This window comes from Vicugna pacos, chromosome 10 (assembly GCF_048564905.1).
Source record: "Vicugna pacos chromosome 10, VicPac4, whole genome shotgun sequence".
Classification (NCBI taxonomy): domain Eukaryota; kingdom Metazoa; phylum Chordata; class Mammalia; order Artiodactyla; family Camelidae; genus Vicugna; species Vicugna pacos.
Genome location: NC_132996.1, coordinates 34705079 through 34732932, shown reverse-complemented (window position 1 = coordinate 34732932; position 27854 = coordinate 34705079). Strand labels below are relative to the sequence as shown.

The 27854-nt window shown below is 35.5% G+C and overlaps 1 protein-coding gene and 1 non-coding gene across 3 annotated transcripts in view; one reads left to right on the top strand and one right to left on the bottom strand.

Annotated features, from left to right (window-relative positions):
* USP47 (ubiquitin specific peptidase 47) overlaps positions 1–27540 on the bottom strand; it is a 112406-nt gene extending 84866 nt beyond the window's left edge. The window contains exon 1 of one of the 2 annotated variants that reach the window (XM_072969509.1): positions 27256–27540. In XM_072969509.1, coding sequence (XP_072825610.1) covers positions 27256–27294 — 39 coding nt within the window. In that variant the 5' untranslated portion in view covers positions 27295–27540. The remainder of the gene's footprint in view (positions 1–27255) is intronic. The other variant, XM_006203535.4, reaches the window with a different exon arrangement.
* TRNAG-ACC (transfer RNA glycine (anticodon ACC)) lies at positions 20849–20923 on the top strand. Its single transcript has one exon. It is a non-coding gene; the product is annotated as a tRNA-Gly (tRNA).
* Positions 27541–27854: the final 314 nt, after the last annotated feature.

Below are 27854 nucleotides of genomic sequence, written 5' to 3'. Positions count from 1 at the left end.
GGATCTCAGGACCCAAGGAACAAAACATGGTGGTTAACTATCCAGATTTCTTTTTACCTAATATATCCTAGTCTAACTTTAAAAAAAGTCCAAGAGGCTGATTTTTGGTAAAAATGGCAGAGTAACAGGATAACAAGCTCGCCTCTCCTCAGGACTACAACAAAAACACAACTGACTGATAAACAGCCACCAAAAAACAAAACAAACAAAAACAAACAAAACCCCTGGAACCTAGCCAAAAAAAGGTCTTCCTTGACTGGAAACATAAAGAGGGAACCACAGCAAGATAATAGAAGAGGCATGTAGGTGATATAACTGGGCCCCATAACCCCGGGTGCACAACCCACAAGCTGTAGAATAATTAAGTTGCAGAAGCCCTCCCACAGGAGAGTTCTGAGCCTCATGTCAGGCTTCCCAGCCTGTGGTTCCAGCACTGGGAGGAGGAGACCCCAGAACATCTGGTTTTGAAGGCCACTGGGACTCAACTCCAGAAGCCCCATGGGACTGAGGGAAACAGAGACTTCCATCTCTTGGGAGGCATACACAGAATCTATGCACAGGGGATCCAAGGGCAGAGGCAGTGACTTCATAGGAACCTCGGCCAGACCTGCCTGCTGGTTTTGGAAGTCTCCTGGGGAGGTAGGGGACACCTATGGCTCATCCTAGGGACATAAAAGCTGGTGGCAGACATTTGGGGAGTGTTCATCTGCAGGAGTTTTCCTGGAAGATGACATCTTGCCTGGGTTATTAGCATTAAGACCTAGCCCCACCCAACACCCTATAGGCTAAAGTGCTGGGAAGCCTCAGGGCAAACAACATACTGGGTGGGAATGCAGCCCCACCCATTAACAGACTTTCTGAGCCCAGTGCCACCTCTAGACACTCCCCAAGGCCACCAGAGGGCCAGGAACAAGCTCCACGCAGCAGTGGGCAGGCACTGACCCCTCTGCCAGGAAACCTGCACAAGCCTCTAGTCCAGCCTCACCCACAAGAGGACAGATACCAGAAGTAAGAAAACAATAATCCCAAAGCCTGTGGAAGGGATCTGCAAACTCAGGCCAGACTCTACCCTGGAACCAGCTGGAGCTGGCCCTTGGGTGACAAGAGAGGAGCGCACTGCGAGGACGCATAGGACGTCTCCTACAGAGGGCCACTTACCCAAGGTTTAGAAACATAACTACCCTACATAAAAAGTACAAATAGAAATTTAGACAATATGAGGTGGCAGAGGAATATACCCAAGGCAAAGGCACAATATAAAATCCCAGAAGAAGAAATAAGTGATGAGGAGATAGGCCATCTATCCAAGAAAGAGTTTAGAGTTATGGCTGTGACGATGTTCAGAGAACATGGGAGAAGAACAGATGCAGAGTGAAGTTTTTAGCAAAGAGTTAGAAAATATAAGAAATATTCAAACAAAATTGAGTAATACAATTACTGAAATGAATACACTAGAAGGAACCAAGAATAGACTAAATGAGGTAGAAGAACAAATCAGTGAGCTAGAAGACAGATTAGTGGAAATCACTACCACACAACAGAAAAAAAGAAAAGAGAATAAAAAGAAATAAGGATAGTTTAAGAGAACTCTGGGACAACATGAAACACACTAATATTCACATTATAGGGGTCCTAGAAAGAGAAGGGAGAGAGAGAAAGGACCTGAGAAAATATTTTAAGAGATAATAGCTGACAACTTCCCTAACTTGGGAAAGGAAACACTCATTCAAGTCCAAGGAGTACAGAGAGTTCTACGAAGAGGAACATACCAAGGCACATAGTAATTAAATTGACTAAAATTAAGGATAAGGAGAAAATATTAAAATCAGCAAGAGAAAAGCAACAAATAACATACAAGGGAACTCCCATAAGGTTATCAGCTGATTTTTCAGGATAAACTCTACAGGCCAGAAGGGAGAGGCACAATATGTTTGAAGTGATGAAAGGAGAAAACTTAACAACCAAGAATACTCTATCCAGCAAGGCTCTCATTCAGACATGATGGAGAAATCAAAAGCTTCACACATAAACAAAAGCTAAAAGAATTCAGCACCACCAAACCAGCTTTACAACAAATCTTAAAGAAACTTCTATAGGTAAAAAAAGAAAGGCCACAACTGGAAACAAGAAAAGTAATCGTGAGGGGAGAAGGGTACAAATGCAGGGTATCTAAAATGCATTGAAATTAAGAGATCAGCAACTTAAAACAATCATGTATATAGACAGACTTCTATATGAAAACCTCATGGTAACCACAAACAAATGCAACTTTATAGTCATCAAACCACAAGATAAGACAACAAAAAGAAGGAGAAAAAAAGACCTACAAAACCAAATCCAAAACAATTAACAAAATTGCAGCAAGAAAATACATAACAATTAGTTTAAATGTAAATGGATTAAATGCTCCAACCAAAAGATACAGACTGGCTGAATGAAAACAAAAACAAGACCTCTATATATATATATATGTATATATGCTATCTACAGAGATCCACTTCAGAACTAGAGACACATACAGGCTGAAAATGAGGAGATGGAAAAAGATATTTCAAACAGAAACCAAAAGAAAGCTGGAGTAGCAATATTTATATCAGACAAAATACATATTAAAATAAAGGCTTAAAAGAGACAAAGAAGGACACTATATAATGTTCAAAGGATCAATCCAAGAAGAAAATATAACAATTGTAAATACATATGCACCCAACATAGGAGCACCTCAATATATAAGGCAACTGTTAACAGACATAAAAGGAGAAATTGACAATAATACAATAATAGTGTGGGACCTTAACACCCCACTTATATCAATGGACAGATCATCAAGACAGAAAATCAACAAGGAAATACAGGCCCTAATTTACACATTAGACCAGATGGACTTAACTTACAGAGCATTCCATCGGAAAGCAGCAGGATACACATTTTTCTCAAGTGCACACGAACATTCTCCAGAATTGATCACATGCTGGCCCACGAAGCAAGCCTTGGTAAATTTAAGAAAAATGAAATCATACCAAGCTTCCTTTCTGACCACAACAATGCTATGAGGTTAGAAATCAACTACAAGAAAAAAAACTGCTAACACGTGGAGGCTAAACAATATGCTACTAAACAACCAATGGATCACTGAAGAAATCAAAGAGGAAATCAAAAAATACTTTGAGATAAATGAAAATGAAAACACAACAATCCAAAACATCTGGGATGCAGCAAAAGTAATTCTAAGAGGGAAGTTTATAGTGATACAAGCTTACCTCAGGAAACAAGAAAAATCTCAAATAAACAACCTAACCTTACACCTAAAACAACTAGATAAAGAAGAACAAACAAAACCCAAAGTTAGTAGAAAGAAAGAAATCATAAAGATTAGAGCAGAAATAAATGAAATAGAGACTAAAAAACAATAGAAAAGATAAATGAAACTAAAAGCTGGCTCTTTGAAAAAATAAAAAAAAGTGATAAACCTTTAGCCAGACTCATCAAGAAAAAAAAGGGAGAGGACCCAAATGAACAAAATCAGAAATGAAAAAGGAGAAGTTACAACTGACACCACAGAAGCACAAGAGGCTACTATGAGCAACTATACACCAATAAAAAGGACAACCTAGAAGAAATAGACAACTTCTTAGAAGGGTACAATTTGCCAAGCCTGAATCAGGAAGAAATAGAAAATATAAATACACCAATTACCAGTATTGAAACCAAATCAGTAATTAAAAAACTCCCAACAAACAGAAGTCCAGGACCAGATGGCATCACAGGAAAATTCTACCAAACATTAGAGAAGAGTTAACACCTATGTTTCTGAAACTATTCCAAAAGGAAGGAACACTTCTGAACTCATTCCATGATGCCACCATTACCCTGATACCAAAACCAGACAATAATACCACCAAAAAAAGAAAATTACAGGCCAATATCACTTGTGAATATAGATGCAAAAATCCTCAACAAAATAACTAACAAATCGACTCCAGCAATGCATTAAAATGATCATACACCATGATCACATGGGATTCATGCCCGGAATGCAAGAATTTGTCAATGTCTGCAAATCAAACAATGTGGTACTCCCAATTAACAAACTGAAGAATAAAAACCATACGATCATCTCCACAGATGAAATTTTTGATAAAATTCAACATCCATTTATGATAAAACTCTCCAGAAAGTGGGCACAGGCAGAACATACTTCAACATAACAAAGGCCATATATGACAAACCCAGAGCTAACATCATACTCAATGGTGAAAAACTGACAGCATTTCCTCTAAGATCAGGAACAAGACAAAGATGTCCACTCTCACCACTTTTATTCAACATAGTTTTGGAAGTCCTAGCCACAGCAATCAGAAAAAAACAAACAAAAAAAACAAATAAAAGGAATCCAAACTGGAAAAGAAAGAAAACTGTCATTGTTTGCAGATGATATGATACTATACACAGAAAATCCTAAAGAGGCCACCAGAAAACTACTAGTGCTCATAAATGAGCTTGGTAAAGTTGCAGGATACAAAATTAATACACAGAAATCAGTTGCATTTCTATACACCAACAACAAAATAGTAGAAAAAAAATTAAGGAAACAATCTCATTTACCACTGCATCATAAAAGAATAAAATAACTAGGAATAAACCTACCTAATGAGGCAAAGGACCTGTATTCTGAAAACTATAAGTCACTGATGAAAGAAATTGAAGATGACACAAACAGATGGAAAGATACACCTGTGTTCCTGGATTGGAAGAATCAATATTCTTAAAATGGCCATACTACCCAAGGCAATATACAGATTCAATGCAATCCCTATCAAATTACCAATGGCATTTTTCACAGTAGAACAAAAAAATTTTAAATCTGCATAGAAACACAAAAGACCCAAATAGCCAAAATAATCTTGAGAAAGAACAGAGCTGGGGGAATCATGCTTCCTGACTTCAGACTATACTACAAAGCTTCAGTAATCAAAGCAGTATGGTACTGGCACAAAACCAGATGGGTCAATGGAATAGGATAGAAAATTCAGAAATAAACCATGCACCTATGGTCAATTAAGCTATGATAAAGGAGGCAAGAATACACAATGGAGAAAAGACAGTCTCTTCAATAAGTGGTGCTGGGAAAACTGGACAGCTACATGTAAAAGAATAAAATTAGAACAGTCTCTAACACCATATACAAAACTAAACCCAAAATGAATTAAAGACCTAAATGTAAGACCAGCTACTATAAAACTCCTAGAGGAAAACATTGGCAGAACACTCTTTGACATTAATCGCAGCAATATTTTTTTTGGATTTGTTTCCTAGAATAATGGAAATAAAAGCAAAAATAAACAAATAGGATCTAATTAAACTTATAAGCTTCTGTTCGGCTAAGGATACCATCAATAAAATGAAAAGCCAACCTACAGAATGGGAGAAAATATTTGCAAATGATGCTAATGACAAGGGACTAATTTCCAAAATATACAAACAGCTCATAAAGCTTAATATTGAAAAAAAAAAAAAAAGCAACCCAATCAAAAAATGGGCAGAAGGCCTAAACAGACATCTCTCCAAAGAAGACATTCAGATGGCTAACAACCACAGGAAAAGATGTTCAACATTGCTAATTGTTAGAGAAATGCAAATCGAAGCTACAATGAGATATCACCTCACACCAGTCAGAATGGCCATCATTAAAAAGTCCACAAACGATAAATGCTGGAAAGGGTGTGGAGAAAAGAGAACCCTCCTACGCCGTTAGTGGGAATGTAAATTGGTGTGGCCACTATGGAGGACAGTATAGAGGTTCTTTAAAAAACTAAAAATAAACTTTCTATTTGATCTAGCAATTCCACTCCTGGGCATATGTCCAGACAAAAATACAATTCAAAAAGACACATGCACCCCAAAGTTTGCAGCAGCACTATTTACAATTGTCAAGACATGGAAACAACCTAAATGTTCATCAACAGATGACTGGAAAGGAAGTTGTGGTATATATATATACAATGGAATACTACTCAACCATAAAAAACAAAACAATGCCATTTGCAGCGACATGGATAGAACTGGAGATTGTTGTTTTAAGTGAAATAAACCAGAAAGAAAAAAAACATAAAATATCACTTATATGTGGAATCTTACAAAAAAAAAAAGACACAAATGAACTTATCTACAAAACAGAAACAGACTCACAGACATAGAGAACAGACTTATTGTTACCAATGAGTAAAGGGGGTATGAAAGGGATAAATTGAGAGCTTGAAATTTGCACCTCTTGGGAAGTGATGGAAATGTTAGGTATCTTGATTGTGGTGGTGGTTTCACAGGTATATACATCTATCAAAATGCATCAAATTGTACATTGGACATATGCATAGTTTACTGTACAGAAATTATACCACAATAAAGTTGTTTTAAAATAAATAAAGCCCAAGAAAAGACTGCCTTTCTCTATCTAAAGGATCAGGAAAGGAGCAACTTGACAAAACAGGAAATTTTTAGACAGTAACCACACCTCTCCAGCCAAACATCACAGAAAAAAACTGTTGCCCTACCTCTACTCCCATCATTGAACTCCAAGACAGAAGCCTAGATTTCCACCCTTGCCTGGCTGTAACAAGGCACACTCCCCCTCCTCACCACCCCCAGGATGGTGTCAAAGAAGGGGACTTTGATCACAGCCCAGTGGTAAGGAGCTTTTCCTCACTTCTGTTTCAGTGGAGGCCACATGGGGAGGAATAACAAAGTGCTCCTCCCACTCCCAGCCAGGTAGTGTCCATAGAAGCTTAAAAGGAGCCTCAACTTCACCCCAACTAGGCAATAACAAAGTATCCTTCCTATCCTAGACTGTAAATAAAGGTGGGTTGAGGAACCTGGATTCCCATCCCCACCTTAAAGTAATGAGAGTGCCCCCTTTTCCCTACTGGTGTGGTATGAGAGGAATTCTGTTAAAACAGAAGATTTAAATAAGACCCAGAGTCTCAAAACATAATACCCAAAATGTCTAGAATATAATGAAAAACCACTTGTCAATAACTAAGAACCAGGAAAATCTCAACTTGAATGAGAAAAGACAATCAACAAATGCCAACACCAAGATGACATAAATACTGGAATTATTTTAAAGTAGCCATTATAAAAATGTTCAGCAAGCAATTATGAACACACATGAAACAAATGAAAAAACAGAAAGCATCAGCAAAGAAACAGTAGATTAAAACACAATAACCAAAATGAATACTCGCCAGGTGGCCTTAATAGCAGAAAGACGACGACAGGGCAAAGAATCAGTGAACCTGAAGATAAGAATAATAGAAATCTTTACCTGACCAATAAAGGAAAAAAAAACAGACTTGAGAAAAAAAGATTAGTCTCAAGCATCTGTAGGACTATAACAAAAGATCTAAAGTTTGTATCACACAAGACGTAAAAGGAAAGAAGAAAGAAAGTGGGCCTGAAAAAGTACTCAAATAAATGATGGCTGAAAATATCCCAAATTTGCAGAAGACATAAAACTGTAGTTTATGTTTTCAAGAAGCCGAGTGAATACCAAATAGGACAGACCCAAAGAAATCCACGCATCATTATCAAACTCCGTGAACACTAAAAGAAGACGATTTTGAAAGTAGTGATAAAGAAACAACATCTATAAGGGCAAAACAATTCAAATGTAGCATATTTCTCATCAGAAATTACAGAGGCAGAAGTAAGTGGCACAATATTTCCCAAGCATTGAAGAAGAACTGTCCACTCAGAATTCTACATTCAGCAAAAATATCCTTCAGGAATGAAAGGGAAATCAAGATATTTTCAGATGAAGGAAAACTAAGATATCTGTCCCTAACAGATCTACCCTAAAAGAATGGCTAAAGGAAGTTCTCTAAACAGAAACTTGGTAGTTTTTCTTATTAGAAAACTATTTAAAAATTATAGTGCTTATTAGAACACTAAGAAACTACTTTGTATTAAAAATGAAATATGAATTTTATATTGTATGATAATGCATAAATACTATTTGATGTAAGTAATTAGACTATTACATGATTACACACATGTAAAACTCTGCACTACAAAATAATTTAGAGTTGACTCAATGTAGTTTTTGGATTGTTTCCATAAAAGCTAGAAATCATGAAATCTCAGTCAAGTCTACAACCTCTTGTTATAGCACTCTCTATGCTGCAAAATCAAGTTCAACTTTCATCATTTCAGTTCACAAGTTTTCCAAAAATGTGACCCTCTATGAGTGTTAAAACTGCCTACTGATTCGGGAATTTCACTTCTGCCTACCTAACAAAAAGAACTGAAAGCAGGGACTCAAATAGATTCTTGCACACCTATGTTCATAGCAGCATTATTAACTATAGCTAAAAAGTGGAAACAATCCAAGTGTCCATTGATGGATGAATGGAAACAAACGTAACACACGCACACATGCACATGTGCACACACACAGGAATAATACTAAGCCTTTTAAAAAGGTAATTCTGACACATACTACAAAACGGATAAATCTTGAGGAAATTATGCTAAGTAAAATAACCCTGTCATAACAGGACAAATACTATATGTTTCCACTTACCTAGAGTAGTCAAATTCATAGACACAGAAAGTAGAATGGTAGTTATCAGACTGGGAAGGGGGAGTGGGTAGGAGGATGGAGAGTTATTGTTAATGCATACAGTTTTGCAAGATGAAAAGATTTCTGTGGATGGATGATGATGAGTAAACTCAATGTAAACATACTTACTACCCTTGAACTGTGTGATGAAAAATAGTTGATGATAAAATTTATGTTATATGTATTTTACTATAATTTTTAAAAATATTGTTTTTAGAGAGAATTTATGATCAAATTTTATGGAAGCAGCAAAATTGTCTGCAAATTGGGTCTCCAACTGTTCTGCATTACAAATACACAATATGCATAAAAATATATTATGGGTATATGTAAATATATGTATAAATGCATGAAACAAATTTCTATTTTTTCTTGTAAAACAAAAAATTTTAAATCTACTTATTTATTAAGGGCTTTCAAATGATTTGAGTATATAAATGCATGTGTGTAGAGAGAGATAAGACATAGAAATAAAAACAGATTTCACATTTATATATGTGTGCATATGTTTTCTACCTTCTTCCACTGAGAGGAACTAGAAGTAATAATATCCCGTAGCAATAAACACATCTAGTGCCCAGATCTTGGTTTCTGAATACCATTCTACACAAAAAGGATCCATAGGTCTTTGTAGAAATGACCGACCATAGGGTTAAGGCTGGGAAAGTACAGAAGAGTTTGGAATGTTCTGCACCGCCAGAAAGTAAGGACATGTTCCAACAATGATGCGATATATTAAGAGGACACAGGAATAGCTGAATAGGCTCTCACTGGCCATATATGGAAAAACTAAAATATCGAAATAATTTAATTTAAAAATTAATATTAAAAAGATTACTACATAGAATGGAAAGTAATCATATGATTAAGAATGTATATACAGGTAGTCTGGAAATTTTAATAGCAAACATGTCCTATTTCCTGAATATTGTTAAAATACTGATGACAGGCAGTAAGGATTTAGAGAATGGCTATAACTGGCCTAATACATCTTAGGGAAACCAGAAAAATTTGTTTTCAGTATTTAAAAATCACTTTGTTCACTTAAAAGCTGAAGTGTTAGCTACGGAAGTTAACTGCCAGGAAGCCGTGTTCCTAAATCAAATATCAAAACTTTGATCATATTTTTAAAAAATCTGATTGTGAACTTTCTATTCAGCATATTTTAATTATTCAATTTAGAAACAGATGAGTATGTAAATAAAAGAGAATTAAGGGCACAGGCATTATCATCAAATTTTATGAATCAAGTTAAAAAAATTTTTAGCACTTATTTGGTTTTTAAATTTTTGAGAATTAAGTCATTTACTCTTTCCATATTTGTGATTTCATGTTTTAAATGTTTCCATTTCAATGAAGAGGAAGACTGAAGTTAAAGTATATCACTTAAATAGATCATATTTCCCATTCCCATTTCTGTTAAGCACTCCTAAAAAAATCAAGCCTTTATAATAAAACATCTCCAATCATTACAATCAGAAAGTGATACAAACTATATTTTACTAACAAAATTCAAGACTTTACAAGTATCCACTTTAAGTCTATCCCCACTAGTATCCTCTATAACTTCCCCCAAATGACCCAGTCTTCTTAAACACAGCTTTTCATAATATTTAGTTTTAAGATCAAATCTCTAAAAAAATTCTTTCACATATTTAGGATTTGTATCAGTTTTCTAAAAAACAGAATTTAGCTCATCTTAATATACTCAAAACAAGTATGCCCAAGGAACTGAGAGATCAGTCAGAAGTACATAAATACTTCAGAGAAAGCATAAGGATATAATACGAACATGAATAAGGACCACAACAACTATAAAGGAAGAAACATAAGCAGATTCGTATATGTGATTCTGCTTAGCTAAGAAATAAAAATGGCTACTTTACAATCTTTACTACTGAAAACAAACCAGAGAAGTAGCAAGTCTAAGTCCTTTAAGGAATTCTGTAAACAAAATATATTCATTCAGGGAAATAATCTCATTATATATTATACTTTTGGAAGCATAGTGTGCTTTTAAAAGTTCTAAGGAAATTTTTAAAAACTGACTTTGAAACTCTGAAAAGTTTCCAAACTGATTTTAAATTTTGAAATCTTTTTTTACTGCAAGGACTTTTACTATTTAAAGGAAGTTTGATAATAATCACTCCCTACTTTAACCTGCTTTCTTCATATATATTGAATTTCTTCAAATTCAAATCTTCTCATAGAAATTTTCTATAAGATGACATTGCACCTGTTCTAAAAGCTTAGCTCACTGCATAAAAAATTGTAAGTACATTCTACTTCACTATTTTAATTAAATACAAATTATGTGATAAACTAATTTACAATGTTAACAGGTACTTATTTAATATATTATGCTACAGATTTTCTGAATGTAAACTAATATGGAATATGTTATAAAATCAACTGCCTTTCAATATATAACTTTTATTTGTTTTTAAAATTTTGTAAAAATATATATTTTCATATCCTTCTTTCTTATGGGTGAGTTGTATTCCATTACATATATATGCTGCATCTTCTTTATCCATTTATCTATTGATGTGCACTTAAGATGCTTCCGTATCTCGGCAATTATAAATAATGTTGCTGTTAATAGCGAGGTGTATGTATCTTTTTGAATTAATTCATATTTTATAGTGGCTTTATTCCTCTGATAACTATGTAAATTTAAAAAGCTAAAGCTCTAAATGTTCTTAGAAACAATGAACAGTACCTATATGTGTATTTTTAAAACATATGTGCAGTATATTGTGTATATGTATTTACATGCAATATACTGTATGTGTGCAGTCAAATTGCAACAATTCTACCTAATAAAACTGAAAAATGAAAAAAAAATTTTCATACCTGCCTTTGTGCTCTAGTATTAGGATGCCCCTCAGATTCCTGCGTTCCATTTTCTTCTAAAATACCCATAAAACAAGCTCCCAGAACCCCCATAATATTATAATTAGAAAACTAAATATATAAAACTCTTGGAAACTATGTAACATTTTTTCTTATAACAAATTACATCAAGTACTAATTCGATTAGCAGAAAAGTAACAATGTAAAGTTTCATCGCTTTAAGTGAGTAGTTTATGATCTATTCAACTATGATCAACATATTTGACAGTTAAGAACCAATCAAATCTCATCCCACATGACACAGAATTATAATACATATTTAAAGATGGATGGACCTTTGGACATCAGATCAAGCTCCTTATGTTACAGATGAATAAGAAGACATTCAGAAACCTGAAGTGACTTGCCAAGGTCTCATATGAGCACAGATCTCCTAAGAAATATAGACTTTCTGATGACTTAATAATGTTGACCGACATACTTGTATCATTAAAATTATAATGATATTTTTCCTCTCACTTCTATCCTAACCCTACTCCCACTTTTGCTATACTACTTTTAATAGTTGTTCTACTCCTGGTAATAAGTAACCCACTAATGTTTAGGTATCTAAACTTAGAAACTAAAACTACTCTCAGGAGATACAATATGCCCTTTTCTATTCCTGTTATCTTTATTTTTGATTGCAGCTAAGCTTTCTTCTGTGAGTAGGCTGTTGTTCACAAGCAGTGACTCAGCTTGTGATACAACTGACTTGTTTACAAGTCTTGAATGTTCTACTGCATTATTACTAAATCAAAGAAGCTTGTTTATACGATCTGTTACTATGCTTTTTATTTAGAAGCATGGATAATAATTTTAATGTAAGAATGTTATATTTTATAGTATTCTGAATATGAAATTATACAACTACAAAAAAATGTTAAAGTTATTTAAGACTAAAGATAAGTTTTTTCTGTATAGCACAGGGAATTATATTCAGTATCTTGTAACTACCTTTAATGAAAAAGAATATAAAAACAAATATATGTATGTATATGCATGACTGGGACATTGTGCTATATGCCAGAAATCGACACATTGTAGCTGACTGTATTTCAATTTAAAAAAAAAAAAAGGCTATTTATTTCCTATTGGATTGTCTACAGTGCAAAGAGCAATGCACTGCAGAGGCAAAAGATGTAGGCCAGAACCTCAGGTCAAAGTGGCTACTTTTCTTTCAGCTGTGTAATCCTATGCAAGTCACTAATCTTTAACTCCCAGGGTCCACAGAGTTTTTCTGAAGATCAAAAGAGAGGATAACTTAAAAATGCTCTATGAATTATAATAATAACAATAACATACAAGGAGTATTATCATAGAACTATCAGTTACTCTCCTTATAATAGACTTAAGAAATACGTAATTCTCAACCATAATTAAGTTTAAAATATAATTTATATTACTTAAGATTTCAAAAGATGATCTTTTTTGGGTAATAGAAAGTTCATCAAACAGAAAAAATCTGCAAAGGTCTTTTGTTTTTTGATTGTATGGCTTATTATAAAGTTTAAAAACCTAATACTAAAAAAGTACCTACTAAATACTGGGGGAAAAAAGACCTACTACTAAGAAATTTATGTAGATTTATAATTCACAGACAAATCTTGTACCTTGTCTGGTCCAACACCCTTATTTCACAGGTGAGAGAAGTTAACAAAAGAAAAGCCAAGACAGGTTAAGCAACTAATAAGGCAAAAGCAAACCAATGAGTGTTCTGATTCCCAAGCCATTATCCTTTTCACAAGACAGCTATTAATACGAACCCCTTTCTCAAGGAGCTCATCAAAATTATACCCACTACCCTTTAACACAATTATCAGTTTTCTCTATGTAAATAATAAGAAAATAGGTACTCTTTTTACTTCTCTATCAGTACAAGCAAAACTTGAAACATATAATACTAAAATCAAATATGATTTTTAAAATCAGGCTCAATAAAAAAACCGCAAGCACATGAAAAGATGCTCTATATAATCAGTCATTAAAAATGCAAATTAAAACCACAAAGAGATACCAATACACACTTACCATAATGGTCAAAACACTAAACTGAAAAATACTGACATTGCCAAGTACCAAAAGGAGGCAGAACACCTAGAATGCTTATACACTGCTGAATGGAAAGCAAAACGGTACAGCCATTTCAGAATAGAGTTGAGCAGTTTTTTAATGAAGTTAAACATTCACTTACCAAAAGAAAACATAAGTGTACCAAAAAAGAGGAAAAAAGTCGTACAAAAGTATTTGTGAGAGATTATTCAGAACCACCAAAAACTCGAAACAACCCAAATGTCCATCACCTGGTAAATGGATAAACAAACTGTGGCATTTGGCAATAAAAAGGAAGCCTACTGATACATGCGATAACATAGATAAACCTCATGGCTTTATGCTGGGTGAAAGAAGTCAGACTCAAAATGCTGCATACTTATGAATTCCAGTTATACAAGGAAAAGACAAAAACACGAGGGCAGAAAACAGACCAGTGATTGCAGGGCCTGGAGGCTGCTTACAAGGGACATGAGAAAAATTTAAGGTGATAGAGATACTCTGTATCTTGATTGTGGTGGTGGTTATACAAACGTGTACGTTTGTCAAAATTCATAAAACTGTGTGCCTTAAAGGGGCAAATTTTACTGTATGTAAGAATACTTCAGTAAATGACTTTTTTCAAAGAAGTCTCATTCTAGCTCTTCTACTCCCTGGGACATTGAGTAAGTTACGAAGATTTTATGGCCTTCGTTTTCCTCCCCTATAAATGAAGGAGCTGTAATACCTAACTACTGCACCCCTTCCAGTGTTAAATCATATTACTGCATTGCAGGAATATTTTCTGCATCATGTCTATTTTTCTTAAATTTTTTAAAATTATATTTGTGTTATGTTAATGGTAAATAATGTAATAGTAAATAAATACTTCAAGACATGAATATAAAATGTCAAAATTAAAGCCATAATATTTCTTAGGTGTCTTTTAATAAGAAACTTCATTGTTAGCTATCTAATTTTTCACCAATTTCCTTTCATTACCACAAAGTACTATAAATAAAGTAATGAGCTATACAACTTGGTTTAAACTTAAAATTAAGGGCAATAAAATTAAAATACCTAAACACATTAAAGGGTAGACATTTTATATCTATAAACTGAAAGAAATGTATATTAATTCATAATTTATTTATGCTTACTAAAGTAATACATATCTTTTACAAGATAAGTCATAAAAAAAATTCTATTTTCCAATGTAACCTGGAACTGTGCGTTGTAATCAAGAGCTCCTCTTGGTTAAATATTAAAGTCAATTTTATTTGGAGCACTGGGGAAATCCTTGGGAAGATTTCATTAATCCCCTAATTAAAAACATTCCTTGCGGTGTTTTCAGTTGCTGCCACTACTGCGGCAGCCGTCACCAGACTCATCACTCTTTAGCATTACCTCTTCTAGCCTGCTAAGTTGCTGAAAAGAAGGTTAAACAGGGAGTTCTCTACACTACAGTTGCTACCAAGCCAATGCCTGTAAACAGTCAGTGGTAAAGCACTCAGTAAAGCAACCAGCTACAAGTCACTCTCAAAAATGTGCCTTACACTGCAAAGGTGAAGAAACCAAATCATCACAAGCCTTGTATCGTGTGTCTGTGAAAATCAGAAGTATACTGAACTTCCTTCTCACTTGAAAACTTCCCTTCTAGCGTCAAGTGTGAGAAACTGCCCAGGACTTCAAACCAGATCTACACTACCAACATGTAGCTACTGGCAATTTTCTGGAGGCAAGTGAGGCCTATCTAGTTAGCCTACTTGAAGACATCTACTTGTGTGTTATCCATCAAACACATAACAATTATTCCAAAGGACATCCTGCCAGCACGACTCATATGTGGAAAAGGGAGTTAAGATGCACTATGATAGGAAACATTTCATTCTTTAAAAAACAACCAAAAAAAGTACCTAATTATTTGATTTAAAACAACAACAACAACAAAAACAAAAAACCCCAGGCAGGTGAGAGAATAAGGTATTATAGCAAATTCCCCCTCGCCCTATTTTCACTTGTGTGTAAATACTAATGTGGTGACATAAAACAGTCATGCAAGTAAACAATGCTTCAGTGAACAAGTTTTGGCAATTAAACTTTATAACAACTATAAGCTAATCTGTGAGTTCTTCTGTGGAAAAAAAAATACTTCCCTGTCCCCTAATGTCCACACAATATAAATCTAAACTCCTTTTAGGTATACAAAGCCTTCAGAAGTTTAAGACACAAGCTGCCAGAACTATCTTCTCTCACTCAACCCCAGGCACCCCATGCACCCACACCAAACTTTTCACCACTTTCTCAAATGCATTACAGACTTTTGTGTTTTAAATGCTATCTCTCCTAACTAAAAGCTCTCACCTCCTTCTTTACCTGGCAATTGAGTCATCTTCTGTGACCTAATTCAAGTACTACATCTCACAAAATCCCCTAGATAAAACTGGCAGCTCCTTCCTCTATGGTCTCACTTTACTTCCACAATATATACTTGTCTCATTACATGTCTGTCTGTCCCAGACTACACTAGCATCTAGAACTAGGTCAGATTCCTTATTCATCTTTGATTCTCTGGTTCTTGGCAGCTACTAACTCAATGCTTAACTTCTACACTACCAGGAGCTGTGGAAATCTACATTAAGAAAAATTAAAGTATATTTATGATGAAATAAGAATAGGTAATATCTTTTGAAACAAGAAAAAATGTTCAGTCAAACTTCAATGCTTTGGTTATACTAGAAAACCTCACTTAAGTGATAAACAAGGTTCATGGCTTTCTTAAAGCTAAACCAAGAGGTATTGGACTCAGTGTATACAGAAAGATTTAAATTCCAAACCTTTTTTCTAAATTATGTCACTTACAGCCTTTAACTTTTCTCTACTGGAAAGCCACTATATTTATGCCAATATTTGAAAGACTCTAAGTATCATAGCAGTCAATTACACAGCATCAAACCTAAAGCACAATCAATAACTGACAAAAACAGACATTTTAATTGGTTTTTCTATCCATATCACATCCATATCCATAACTCTGGTTATATTCCAAAGTTTTAGAAAATCAGAATTATCAAATATATAAAGTTCTCTCAGAAACTATTCTTAATATGGATCCTGCTTTAAAATAACATTTCACACAATCTTATAAACAAGTAACTTGTTGATCTAGTAAGTTTTTTTGACAAATAGACTAAGCCAATTTTTCTCAGGATCTCATTAGACTCAAAAATTTATTTTTAATGATTGTATTTTGTTACATGTTTCAATTCTCAAAAAGCAGTAAGAACAGGTCTTACTTGATGATATAAAAGAAACTGTCAAATCTAACAATCATTTAGGATTTATGCTGACAGGACATAAGCAGATCTGTAACTTCAACTAAACATATTTAATGACTAAAATATGACTTCATTTTTTATTTAATTAATAAATGTTTATTGGACAACAACAATTTGCAGCACATTGTGCTGGCCCCTAGGGAAAATACAGGATGAAGGTGATAACAGTAATGAAGGTAGTAACATTTATTATGATAGGCAACATTTACAAAGTTTATTATGTGTATTAAGTCATTTAATGTTCTCAATAACTCTAGGAAGTAGTTACTAGTATCCTCATTTAACTTAGGTACTGAGAGGTTAAGTAACTTGCCCAAGGTCACAAAGCTGGTAATAGGCACTCTGACTGTTGTGTCCCGACTTTGAAGAGCTCCTAATCTAATAAAGGTATTAACTTACAATAAAGGAATATACTTTTTCAAATGCCAAAAGGTACAGTGTTATGGGATTTCAAGGTTAAAATGCTGCACTTAGTAAGAAGGGCTAGATTTTGCTGACTAGATAGGATTTTAAGAACTTGTTTTTAAAATAAAACTCAAAATTCAAGACGTACATATCACTAATATTTAGAAAAACAGCAATGTCTCAGCCGTGGGTTGCAGCATCAGTTTTATGTCAATGACAGTGTTCATATCCATGGCTACTTTAGGTATGCTTGGTTCAGTTTAGTTCCACTAAACAAAAGGATAGGGCAATTATTATTGCTCCCAGACCTAGAGACAAAGTAAACAGAAGTATGCTGTAGGGAAGAGAGGAGATATCTGTTTACTTACACTACACCTATATCCATTCCTTCTTTCATTACACCAATAGAAAACCAGGCTCAGAAGAAATACACATTCTTTAACAATACTGGTATGAGAAAAATTACATTGTTTTTGCCCATCATCTGTCATCACTGCCAATCACAATCATTTTCCCAAAGACTTTTTAAAATGGAGAATGTCAGTACAAAAATTAGACTTTAAGCAGCAATATCTAGACAGAACACTTAAAAATCACAGTAATAAAACTCATAAAAGAATATGCCTCTGCATATCATGACATTTACCATGTTGCCTGAACTGAAGAAGGTCCTTAATACTAATGAATAAGTTTTTAAAGCAGATGTCTTCTGGAACCCTAATTTACAATAGGTATTTAAATACATTATTTAACTCTATGCTTTTCACAACCCCCTATTTTTAATACAATCTTTTCTTTCAACTTGGGCTATGATGGTGATGGTACGCTAATACTCTGTAAATGTACTAAGCCTCTTCTATTTCGGCAAAAAAATTACAATATCTGGCTGTAAGCCGCAAAACATTTATGCAACTAATCCAAAAAACTGGAAAATAAAAAAGAGGCAAGAATCCTAAAAAAGTACTTAAGAAGGTACTTAAATATTAGTTTTCAGGTAAAATCAAAGTTCGCCCACTTAAAACTTCCTAGAAACCAGATGTTAAAAAAAGATTTCATATCACTGACTCAGGGCAAGGGCACAGAAGTAACATGTGAAAGCATATAGCACGTCAGGGAACAGCAAATAATGTAGTCGAATGTGGCTAAAACAAAATTGGCTTGGAGCAGAAGACAACAGAAACATTAAGAATTTCTGGTTAAAGAAGACAGACTGAATACAAGCATTTAGCTCTAAAGCTTCCCCAAATACCTCTGAAACAGGAGGAAAGAAATTTTTTAAAGAGCATAAATCTATAGGAAACCAGAAACAATTTTAGAATCTGGAAACAGAACAAGAGGTAATAACAATTACACCTGAGAAGGTTGAAACCTACATTAGCCTAGATTAAAAAAAACAAGACACCTGGTTTATATCATTTACATTTACACCAAAAGACCCCTAAACTTTTTGGAGAAGTGGATGATTGCAAGGTTGGGGGCAAGGCAAATACAAAATGTGTTGAAGCATTATGTGGTGCCACAAAGCAAGGAAGTGCTCAAAAAGCAAGAGTGAGCCCAGACACTAACCAGAAAGAGCTCCCCCTGGCCAAAATAGGAACAGTTTGAGCAACAAAATAAATAACAAGAGTATTGGGTTATAATCCAAAGAATAAAATAAATAACCATAAGTCTATAATGACATAAATAAATCAGAAAATAAATGAGGGAGAAGGGAAAATTCTTCCTCACAAAAGAATTTCAATTAATAAATGTAGAAATAATGAGGGAAATAGAAAATCACTCTTCAAATGCAACAGTAACAAGAACTATAGATGGATTCTAAAATTAGTCGGCAGAAGTTCAAGCAGAAATAGGATATCCGCATAGTATCAAAGTACAAAAATTAGTATTTATTAAAGAGGAATATGGTAACTTTACAGTGGAGAAACCTAGCAGAACTCCCTGAACTAAGTGATCAAAGGCTAGCAGCACCAGCAGTACACACCAGCATCATGTCCTCCCACCCCCTCCAAGGGATACACTGAGAAGGACAAATCACGTCTGTGATATCCTTCTCTTTAATTCATAACTTCAGTTAATCATGAGAAAATATCAGACAAACCCAAATTGAGGGACATTCTACAAAATAACCAACAAATACTGTTCAAAAGTGTCACGGTCATGAAAGAAAAGTCTGAGAAACTGTCACAGATAAACGCAAACTAAGAAAACATGACAACAAAATACAATGTGGAATCCTGAATTAATCCCTGGGTTAAAAAAGAACAAGAACATTAGTGGAAAAACTAGTCAAATATGAATAAATTCTATACTATAATTAATAGTATTGTACCAAGGTTAATTTCTTCCTTTTGATAGGCATTCCATGGTTAAATAAGACGTTAATATAAGAAGCTTGGTGAAGAGTATATGGGAACTCTCTATTCTTTTTGCAAGTCTTCTATAAAAAAAATTTAAAGTAAAAAGAAAATAAAAAACCTAAAAGGCTCAGGAACTAGTAGTTTCAGATACTCTGGGAGCAGGGATGGATCCAAACTAGAATAAGAGATTGAAGTCTGCTTAAGAAGCAATTAGAATCCTCCGATCCTCTCTCTTCTACTCTTTGATCCTTCCTGGCAAAAGATTAAACAGTCTAAGGAGAGCATAAAACAGAGTATTTCTGGACTAGAGGACACCAGGTTTAACTGAATCTGAGGGTTGCTATACTGAAAACTGGGGAATTAAATAAAAGTATATCATGTACTTTATGATGAAACCCATATTCCTTTTTCCTACTCAGCTCCCAAGCTTGTTCTCTCCAAGCAAAAGACTGGAACTCTTTTCTGGGAAATCAATCCAGCACAAAAGATTCTAGAAGAAAATTATTCAGACGTAACAACATACATGGGAGCCCATAATAACCCACTGGCAGAGCTTCCACTCAGCTTTTTAAGGCCCCTCTTTTAAATAAGCTGACTTTCAAGGCTCACCAGACTTATAAGGAAAGCATCTAATATGAAAGACAAAGTCCAAAGCAAACAAACAGAAAAAGGAAATTTGGAGGAAAGAGAGAATATGCAGAGATGAAAACTACCAATAATTTCCTAAGACAGTTAAGACACTGCATCCATAAAACAAAAATAGGATATTATTTAATAAAACTTCAGGAAAAAAAAACAGTACTTGGAAATTACAAACCTGACAGCAGAAATAATGCATTAGAAGAATTGGAAAATAAAGTTGAGAAAACTCTCCCAGAAAGCAGGAGAAAAAGAAATGGAAAATAGATACAAACACAGAAGAAAGTTAGAGAAACCAGTCACTAGGCCTTATACTTAATACCTCAACAATAGGAATTCAAAAGAGAGAAAAGAGAAAATGAAAGGGAAAAAAGCAAAGAAATTATTTAAGAAAATTTCCCAGGACTGATTAAATAAATTCCAGATTGAATAAGACTACCCCGAACCTAGCAGAAATGGATATAAACAGAACTTCTTCTCACATATTACAAGAATTTCAGAACTCTAGGGAAAAAGATTCTCTAAGCTTCCACAGAGGAAAAATAATATTCAAAATAGTGGAGGGAGGGTATATAGCTCAGTGGTAGAGTGCGTGTTTACCATGCACGAGGTCCTGGGTTCAATCCCCAGTACCTCCATTAAAAATAATAATAAAAAATAAATAAATGAAAATAAACCTAATTACCTACCCTCCACCAAAATAAAAAATAGTGGAAAAGAACCTTCTAGGTATCTGATGTCTCAACAGCAATACTGAAAAAAAAGGTGACAATGGAGCAATGTTTTCAAAATTCTGAGAGAAAAGTATTTCTAACCGAGAAGTCTCTGTCCTGCCAATTTATAAAGCAAGAGGGTAGGAAAAACATTTTCAGACATGTGAAGTCTCGAAAAAATTATATCCCATCCATAAAAGCTACTTAAGTGGTCCTCCAAAATGAGAAAGCAAAGAAAGATGAAGACAGATCAGATACAGAACCAGGAGCTCTAATACAAGAAAGAGCGGAGGGAAATACTAAAATGATTGTAAAGGCAAATTTAAGACAACAGTTGCAATTCAAGGAAATTCATCAAAAAGTTGGCAGGTTTGAACATAATAAGGAAGAGATTTATACACTTGAGAGTCTGAACTAAATCGGGGTTTCTCAACAATGGAACTATTGACATTCTGGGCCACACAATTCTTTGTTGTGGGAGGCTGTCCTGTGCAGTGTAGGATGATGTGTGGCAGCACAGCTGGCTTCTGCTCACTAGATATCAGTAACACACTCCTGTCCTCCCTCACCCACCAATCATCACCAATATCCTCTGGGTTGCCCCGAGCTGAGAACCACTTGGGCTGTATTAATGGTTAAGTACAAAGAAAACTAAGCAAAAGCAAATTTTTAGAAAATATTATCTAATGGAAATCAAAACGCTATACATGAAGGGAAAACAATCACAGCAAACTACATGGCTCAACTATGAAGAGTTTATAGTCACATTGATACAAATTTTGAAAATCAATGTATCCAAACAACTTGCAATGTGACTGTTGGAACAACTGAGCAGAATTGAGAGGTGTGTCTGTGTGCTTGAGAATAGTGGTAAATTGAATCTTTCACTGTAGGAAATCAGTAGAGAACCCCTTAAACTGAAAGAGCAAGAAGGAAAACCATAAGCATACTATTTTGAGATGCAGAGATAAATATCAAAAGAATAAATTGAAAGAGGTTGCCTCTGGAGAGCCAGAAATGAAGGGGAGGAAGAATCTGCAGAGGACTCCTGTTTTGTAAATAGTCCTGCAGAGCTCTTCAACTCTTAAATATGTGCATATATAACTTTGACAAAAGTTAATTTTTAATGATCAATTGAGGCTATATTATGAAGGACTTTCCTACTGGTTAAGGCCACACTCATTTAGAATCAAAAAGCTATACAACTTTGAGCCAGTTACTTACTCTTTAAGCCTTACTTTCTTCACCCACAAAACAGATAATGAAAGATAATAACTGCCTTAAAGGGCTCTTACAGACATTAAATGAGATAAGTGTATAAGTTGTTTAGCACAGTGTCTGGCACACAGTGTTTATAAATAGTTCCTAGCATTCAATTTGCCATCAGAGTGTATCAATTATACACTTAACACAGGTAGTCATAATCTCAGGTGTTTTAGAAAGCAATGGCAGTTGTGAGGAGGGTAGCTAGGGAAAAAAAAAGAGCTAGATGCACAGAGACCATTTAGAAGGGCTACATTTGAATGAGACAATAGAGGTACAGAGAGAAAGGCAAGAGTACAAGAGATATTTTCCAAGTGATGATCTAACTATACATAAGAAAAAGGGGGAAAAAAGTTCCATGTCAAGCAAATAAATAGCCGGTGATGACACTAACTGAACAAGAGAACACAGAGAAAGATGTTGGGAGGAGGACATGAGAATTGAGAGGGGAAAGAAGAGAAATGAGGTTGATATTACACATTTAATTTGTGGGTCCTAGAGTACAATGAAGTAGAGATATCCAGTAAGCAGGTGGAAATTTGATACTAGAAGAGAGGTCACAGCTGAAGATATAAATGTGTAAATTACAATCAAAGGTTAAAGCCATACAAATTAAAAGAATATTTCAGTTGACAATACTATCAAAAAAAAATACAAGAAGGATGAAAAACAAGATGTTTTATGTTTTGGGGGCTCTCAGTATCAATGGCCCTTATATAGTTATGAGGTCATTGTGAAGTTCAAATGAGCTAATCACACAAAGCATATACAACAGTACCTGACATATAATAAATGCTCAATAAATTTTGGTTAGTACTATCATTAGTTCCAGACGAAAGTAGTGCTTATTACATGGAAAACAAAAGCAGAAAAAAATCCACTGAGATAGGGAACTACATATTCTTTCTTTTTCTTTCATTTTTCCATCCTCTCTACATTTATATATTCCTTGACTGCCACTTTGAGTACTGTAGTGAAAGTATTACCTTAAAAGCATTAGTAATATGTATACTATCCTTAATTATACAGTAAGATACTAAAGGGAAGAATGAATTTTTCTATTTCTTCTAAGTATTCCTTATATGGCAGAGAACAATAATACAGTCAGTATTCAACAAATATTAATGTCACAAATCCTTAAAAGGAAATAGAATAAAAACAACAAAGCAATAAATAAAATTGAGATAATATTAAAAGCAAGAGATCTCAAATATCAATATACAACAATTTAAAGACATGTAGAGTGAAAAAGTGAGGTGAAAAGCTTTGTTGTTAACCACAAAGAACAGATCACACTCTCTTTGCTCTTCTCTGGGTACAATTTAGAAGGAATACTAAAAACACTGGATTATGTTTAAAAAAGAGCAACCGAGAAACAGTTAAAGAACTAAGGATGCTTACACTGTACAACAGAGAAGGTTGGCCCTTCTGCTCCCCTCCCCTCAACTTCAACAATGAAAATAAGGTATCCTGTGGAAAATGATTCAAGATTTCTCTGTTGTCCAGAGGCTTCTATCAAAAGATGGCAGCTATAGAGATCTAAACGTCTTTCCACTCAGAAACTTAAAATAACAGATCTCTTCTAAGACAAAGATGTTATCAGAGATTACTCATGAAGGTATTCAAGCAAAGGCTGGAAAACAGCTTGCCAAGGATGCTGTGAAAAATATTCAAGCAGGGATAATTGGTTAGAATTCTAAGTTTCCTTGAAACCCTGTAATCACACCAACAAATATTACTGAATATCTGCTTCAGTAAGGACACTGTCCTAGACTTATAATACATACTAAAAAGAGAGAAACAAAGATCTCTGCTGTCAAGAAATCCATAATGAATAATAATAAAATACAGTTTGAGACAATAATAGATATCACAAAGCACTATTTATTAATTGCCAAATGAATTCTATTCATATATAAAAGTCTTTTAAGAAGGCGAAATCCTCAAGGTTAAAATGGTCAGAAAAGGCTTTTTAGAATAAATGATGAGGGACTTATGGAAAAATGTGTATAAAGGTTCTGAATTGATGAACAAGAGGAGGAAAGAGTAGACAGCACAAATAGAAGTGAAAAGCAAGTCAGAGAGAAACCTGTTTGGCTGCATTAAAAACTTGTTTTGAGGAAGAAGAGAGAAGCTGGAAGGGTGGACTGTGAGAATCAAACTATACTAGGCCTTGAACACCAAGCTAAGTAGTTTCAAATTTATCCTGCATATAGCATCTTTATCAACTACTCAGCTCTGCTGTAGCCACAGACAATAGTAAATTAATGGGCATGGCTGCATTCCAATAAAACTTTATTTATCAATACCAACATTTACATTTCACATATTTCCATGTGTCACAAATTATTATTTTGATTTTTTTCCAACAATTTGAAAACATAAAACTCATTCTTGACTCATGGGCCATACAAAACAAGCTGTGGGCTGAATTTGGCCCAGGGACTGTAGTTTGCCAAGCCCTGTATTACACTAAGCTGTCTTCTTCAGCAATTTTCTAAGGTACATTTGTCCTTGAACTTCAGGAATAAGAACAATATATTATTCATTCAACTTCACATACTTAACCAAGATCTAAATTTACTAGGGGTCAGATGTTCCCTGAAGGAAAAAAAAAAAAAAAAAAAAAAAAAAACCTCCAAACTGTTGATAATAAGCCATTAGAACAGAAGCAAGATTTTTTAATTCCGAAATTTATTTTCACATAGTACGTGTATTTAGTTACAAACTATTCTTACAGAGCCTCTAGGTTACATGGAGGGATCTGAAAATAGAGTATAATTAAGATGATGTGAGTTCTAGTCCTAACTTTGTCGTTTACTCATTATGTGACCCTGAACAAGTCACTTTCAATCCTCTGGCCCTAATTTCCTCATCTGTAAAAGTGAAGGGGTATAAATCACTAGATGATCACTATGAGCTCTTGGTGTTAGTACCATATGATTCTACTCCTACTTAAAAAGGCCAGGAGTTGACAAAGAACAGGCAAAAGTGATAATTAAGGACACAGAAATGAGAAAGACATTGACTAAATGAGGGGGCAGAAAGGACAAACAGGTGGGGAAAAAGGCCTCAAAGTACACAGTATTATTAAAATCAAGGATTTTTTTTAAAGTATCAAATGAAAATTCAAGGAAGAGAAGCAAGCAAGAATTCAAGAAGAGGATAGCCATCAAAAAAGAATGAGCTAGTTAGCTAGTTAAAAAAGGCAAGGATTTCAAGTGACTGACTTGAGATTTTAGAGTACTATACATGCTTCCAGGTATCATGAAAGGAGCCAGGGAAAAAAAATAAGACTGAAGACGAGTCTAGGGAATAGAAAATAAAGGAATATGGTCCAGAAAAAGGAGAAAAAAAGATGAGCTTAAGCCTCAGGTGAGGGAGTTAGTCTTAAAGGAGAGGCATTTAACCTTTAAAATCCAAAAGGTAAAAGCAACACTGCAGTATTGGTTTTTACACAATAAATATATTCTTGTAAAGGCGTAAACTCATATTATAGTCTATAAGTCACATTATTAAGGAAATAAATCTAATGTTGGGTTTTCTTAAAGTTCCACCTATATTTTCTAAAGGTCAAAAAATTAAGAAAGGACTGACTTTGTTTTCCATAGGAATGAAAATCAACACTACGTAGCTCTAAAAGAAAATGTATGTTTACATGTCTCTTACAGCACCTATCACTTCCACCCTTGTGTGAGAGTTACTTATGCAGAAAAAGTACTTAGCCTCTAATTGGAGTTTGATGAATACTAGTGTTATCTTTCCTAGTAGCTCTGAAAGCTCCAAACACAAGAATTCTGATTAATTCATTTGTTTATTTTATTCGCTTTGCAGAGCTGGTGATGCTTGATGAATAAATACAGACCCATGATAACTGAGTCTTTAAAAAAAACTGTCCTTGCAAAACAATCATCTGATAAAGTTGGGAAAATATTCCTATCATGTTATACAACTCCAGTATCACTTTTGCAGTGTCAGAGTTTGCTCAAGCCACAACAAATTGCTACAAAGTAACCAAAAAAAGCAACAAAAAAATTAAGAGTTTTTAATGAACATCACCCATAAACATCAAGATCCAACATAGCTAATTTCAACCGACACCTGCCTCTATAATTTAAGGTATATGAGAAATAAAAATCCAAAGCATTCGCCTGATGATCAACCAGTTAAAAATACACGTTTGGATACGCTGAAGATATTTATAAAGCTAACAGAGATACTATTAATATATTGAAATTCACTGGCTAGTGCTGGATTCTACCATTAATCTACTACTATTCAAGAGAAGCCAAGAAGTCAAGGTTTCTCATATCACTTGCTTTTAAGAATTTAAGGAGTCACTGAAACTGGCATACACAACCCAACTACAAAAAGTAGTTCAGCTCTCCATATGGTAATGCTTCCCTATCTCTTACCTTTACGTGAAAGTCATATTCACTACTTTTCAGCGATCTTCGGTAGGCCCCACTGAGGAAGGCCCATAGTACTACCAAGTAAGTAACAGTTCAAAAAAGTCGTAACAGTTAACTGCCCTCTCACAGAGCTCAAGTTGGGTGTAGATTTCACAAGCCCTGAAAGCTATACACTGCCACTGTCAAAACCAGAAGCAGCACCGTCACCCTGTCGTGCCCATCAGCAACTGTTTTAGATTTTTTTCTTTGAAATTGTCTATCTTGGCCCGACATGTTAAATAAGTACTTAAAAGGCCACTTTCTCCCCCGAAAGCAGGACCTGATTCCTTCCAGTCCGCGCCTTTATTTCTCCAGCCCCGCAAACCCGAGGGGAGAGGTCTCCGCTGCCCTGGCCCCCGCAGGTCCAGTCGAGTTCCCCAACTGCTCGCCGCACCCACCATGCACCCCCCCACCACACACCTCCTGCTTCCCCCACAGGCGGCCCGGCACACGAGCTGGGCCCGCAGCCTGCCCCTCGCCCCGGCCTGCGCTGCGTGGAGCGGCCACAGGCCTCGGGCCTAGCCTCCTCCGCCAGCCCCTCACCTCCTTCGGGACCAGTTGGTTCTCCTCGCCGGGCACCATCGCTCAGACTCCGGCCGCTCCTCTCCGCCCTGCGGGGGAGGGGGAGGGTGGCGGCAGCTCTCTAGCTCAGGAGAGAACGGCAGCGGCAGTCATTCTCTCCCGTGCTTGCGCTCGGGCTACCACGGAGGCCTCAGCCTGGGCCTCAGACACCAGCGCGCAGACACCGACCCAAAGCTCCGCCGCCGCCGCTACTGCCGCCGCCGTCGCCTTCGTCGTCGGCCCCTCCCCCCAGCCCGCTGCAATCAATGGAAAAATGGCGGCGGTCGCTCTCGCGAGAATTCGGGCCGTCGGGCTCCGAGCCGGGCGCTTGGCGCCCAAGGTGCCGAGACAGCTGCCGCTCGCGTCAAATTATCTCAGCTCTTACTCAGCCTCTGGATGTGTAAGATTTGTTGAGAGGCCAAGCAAACGCTGATCGTCAAGGGATCTGGACCGTCCATCTCGGGTCTCCCTCCGCCGGCAGGGAAAGGACCAGGCCTTAGGGTGCTCCATGCCTTGCGGGGCTCTTCCCACTGGGGAGAGACGCGAGCCTAAGGCCGCCCCTCTGACCCTACCACCAACAC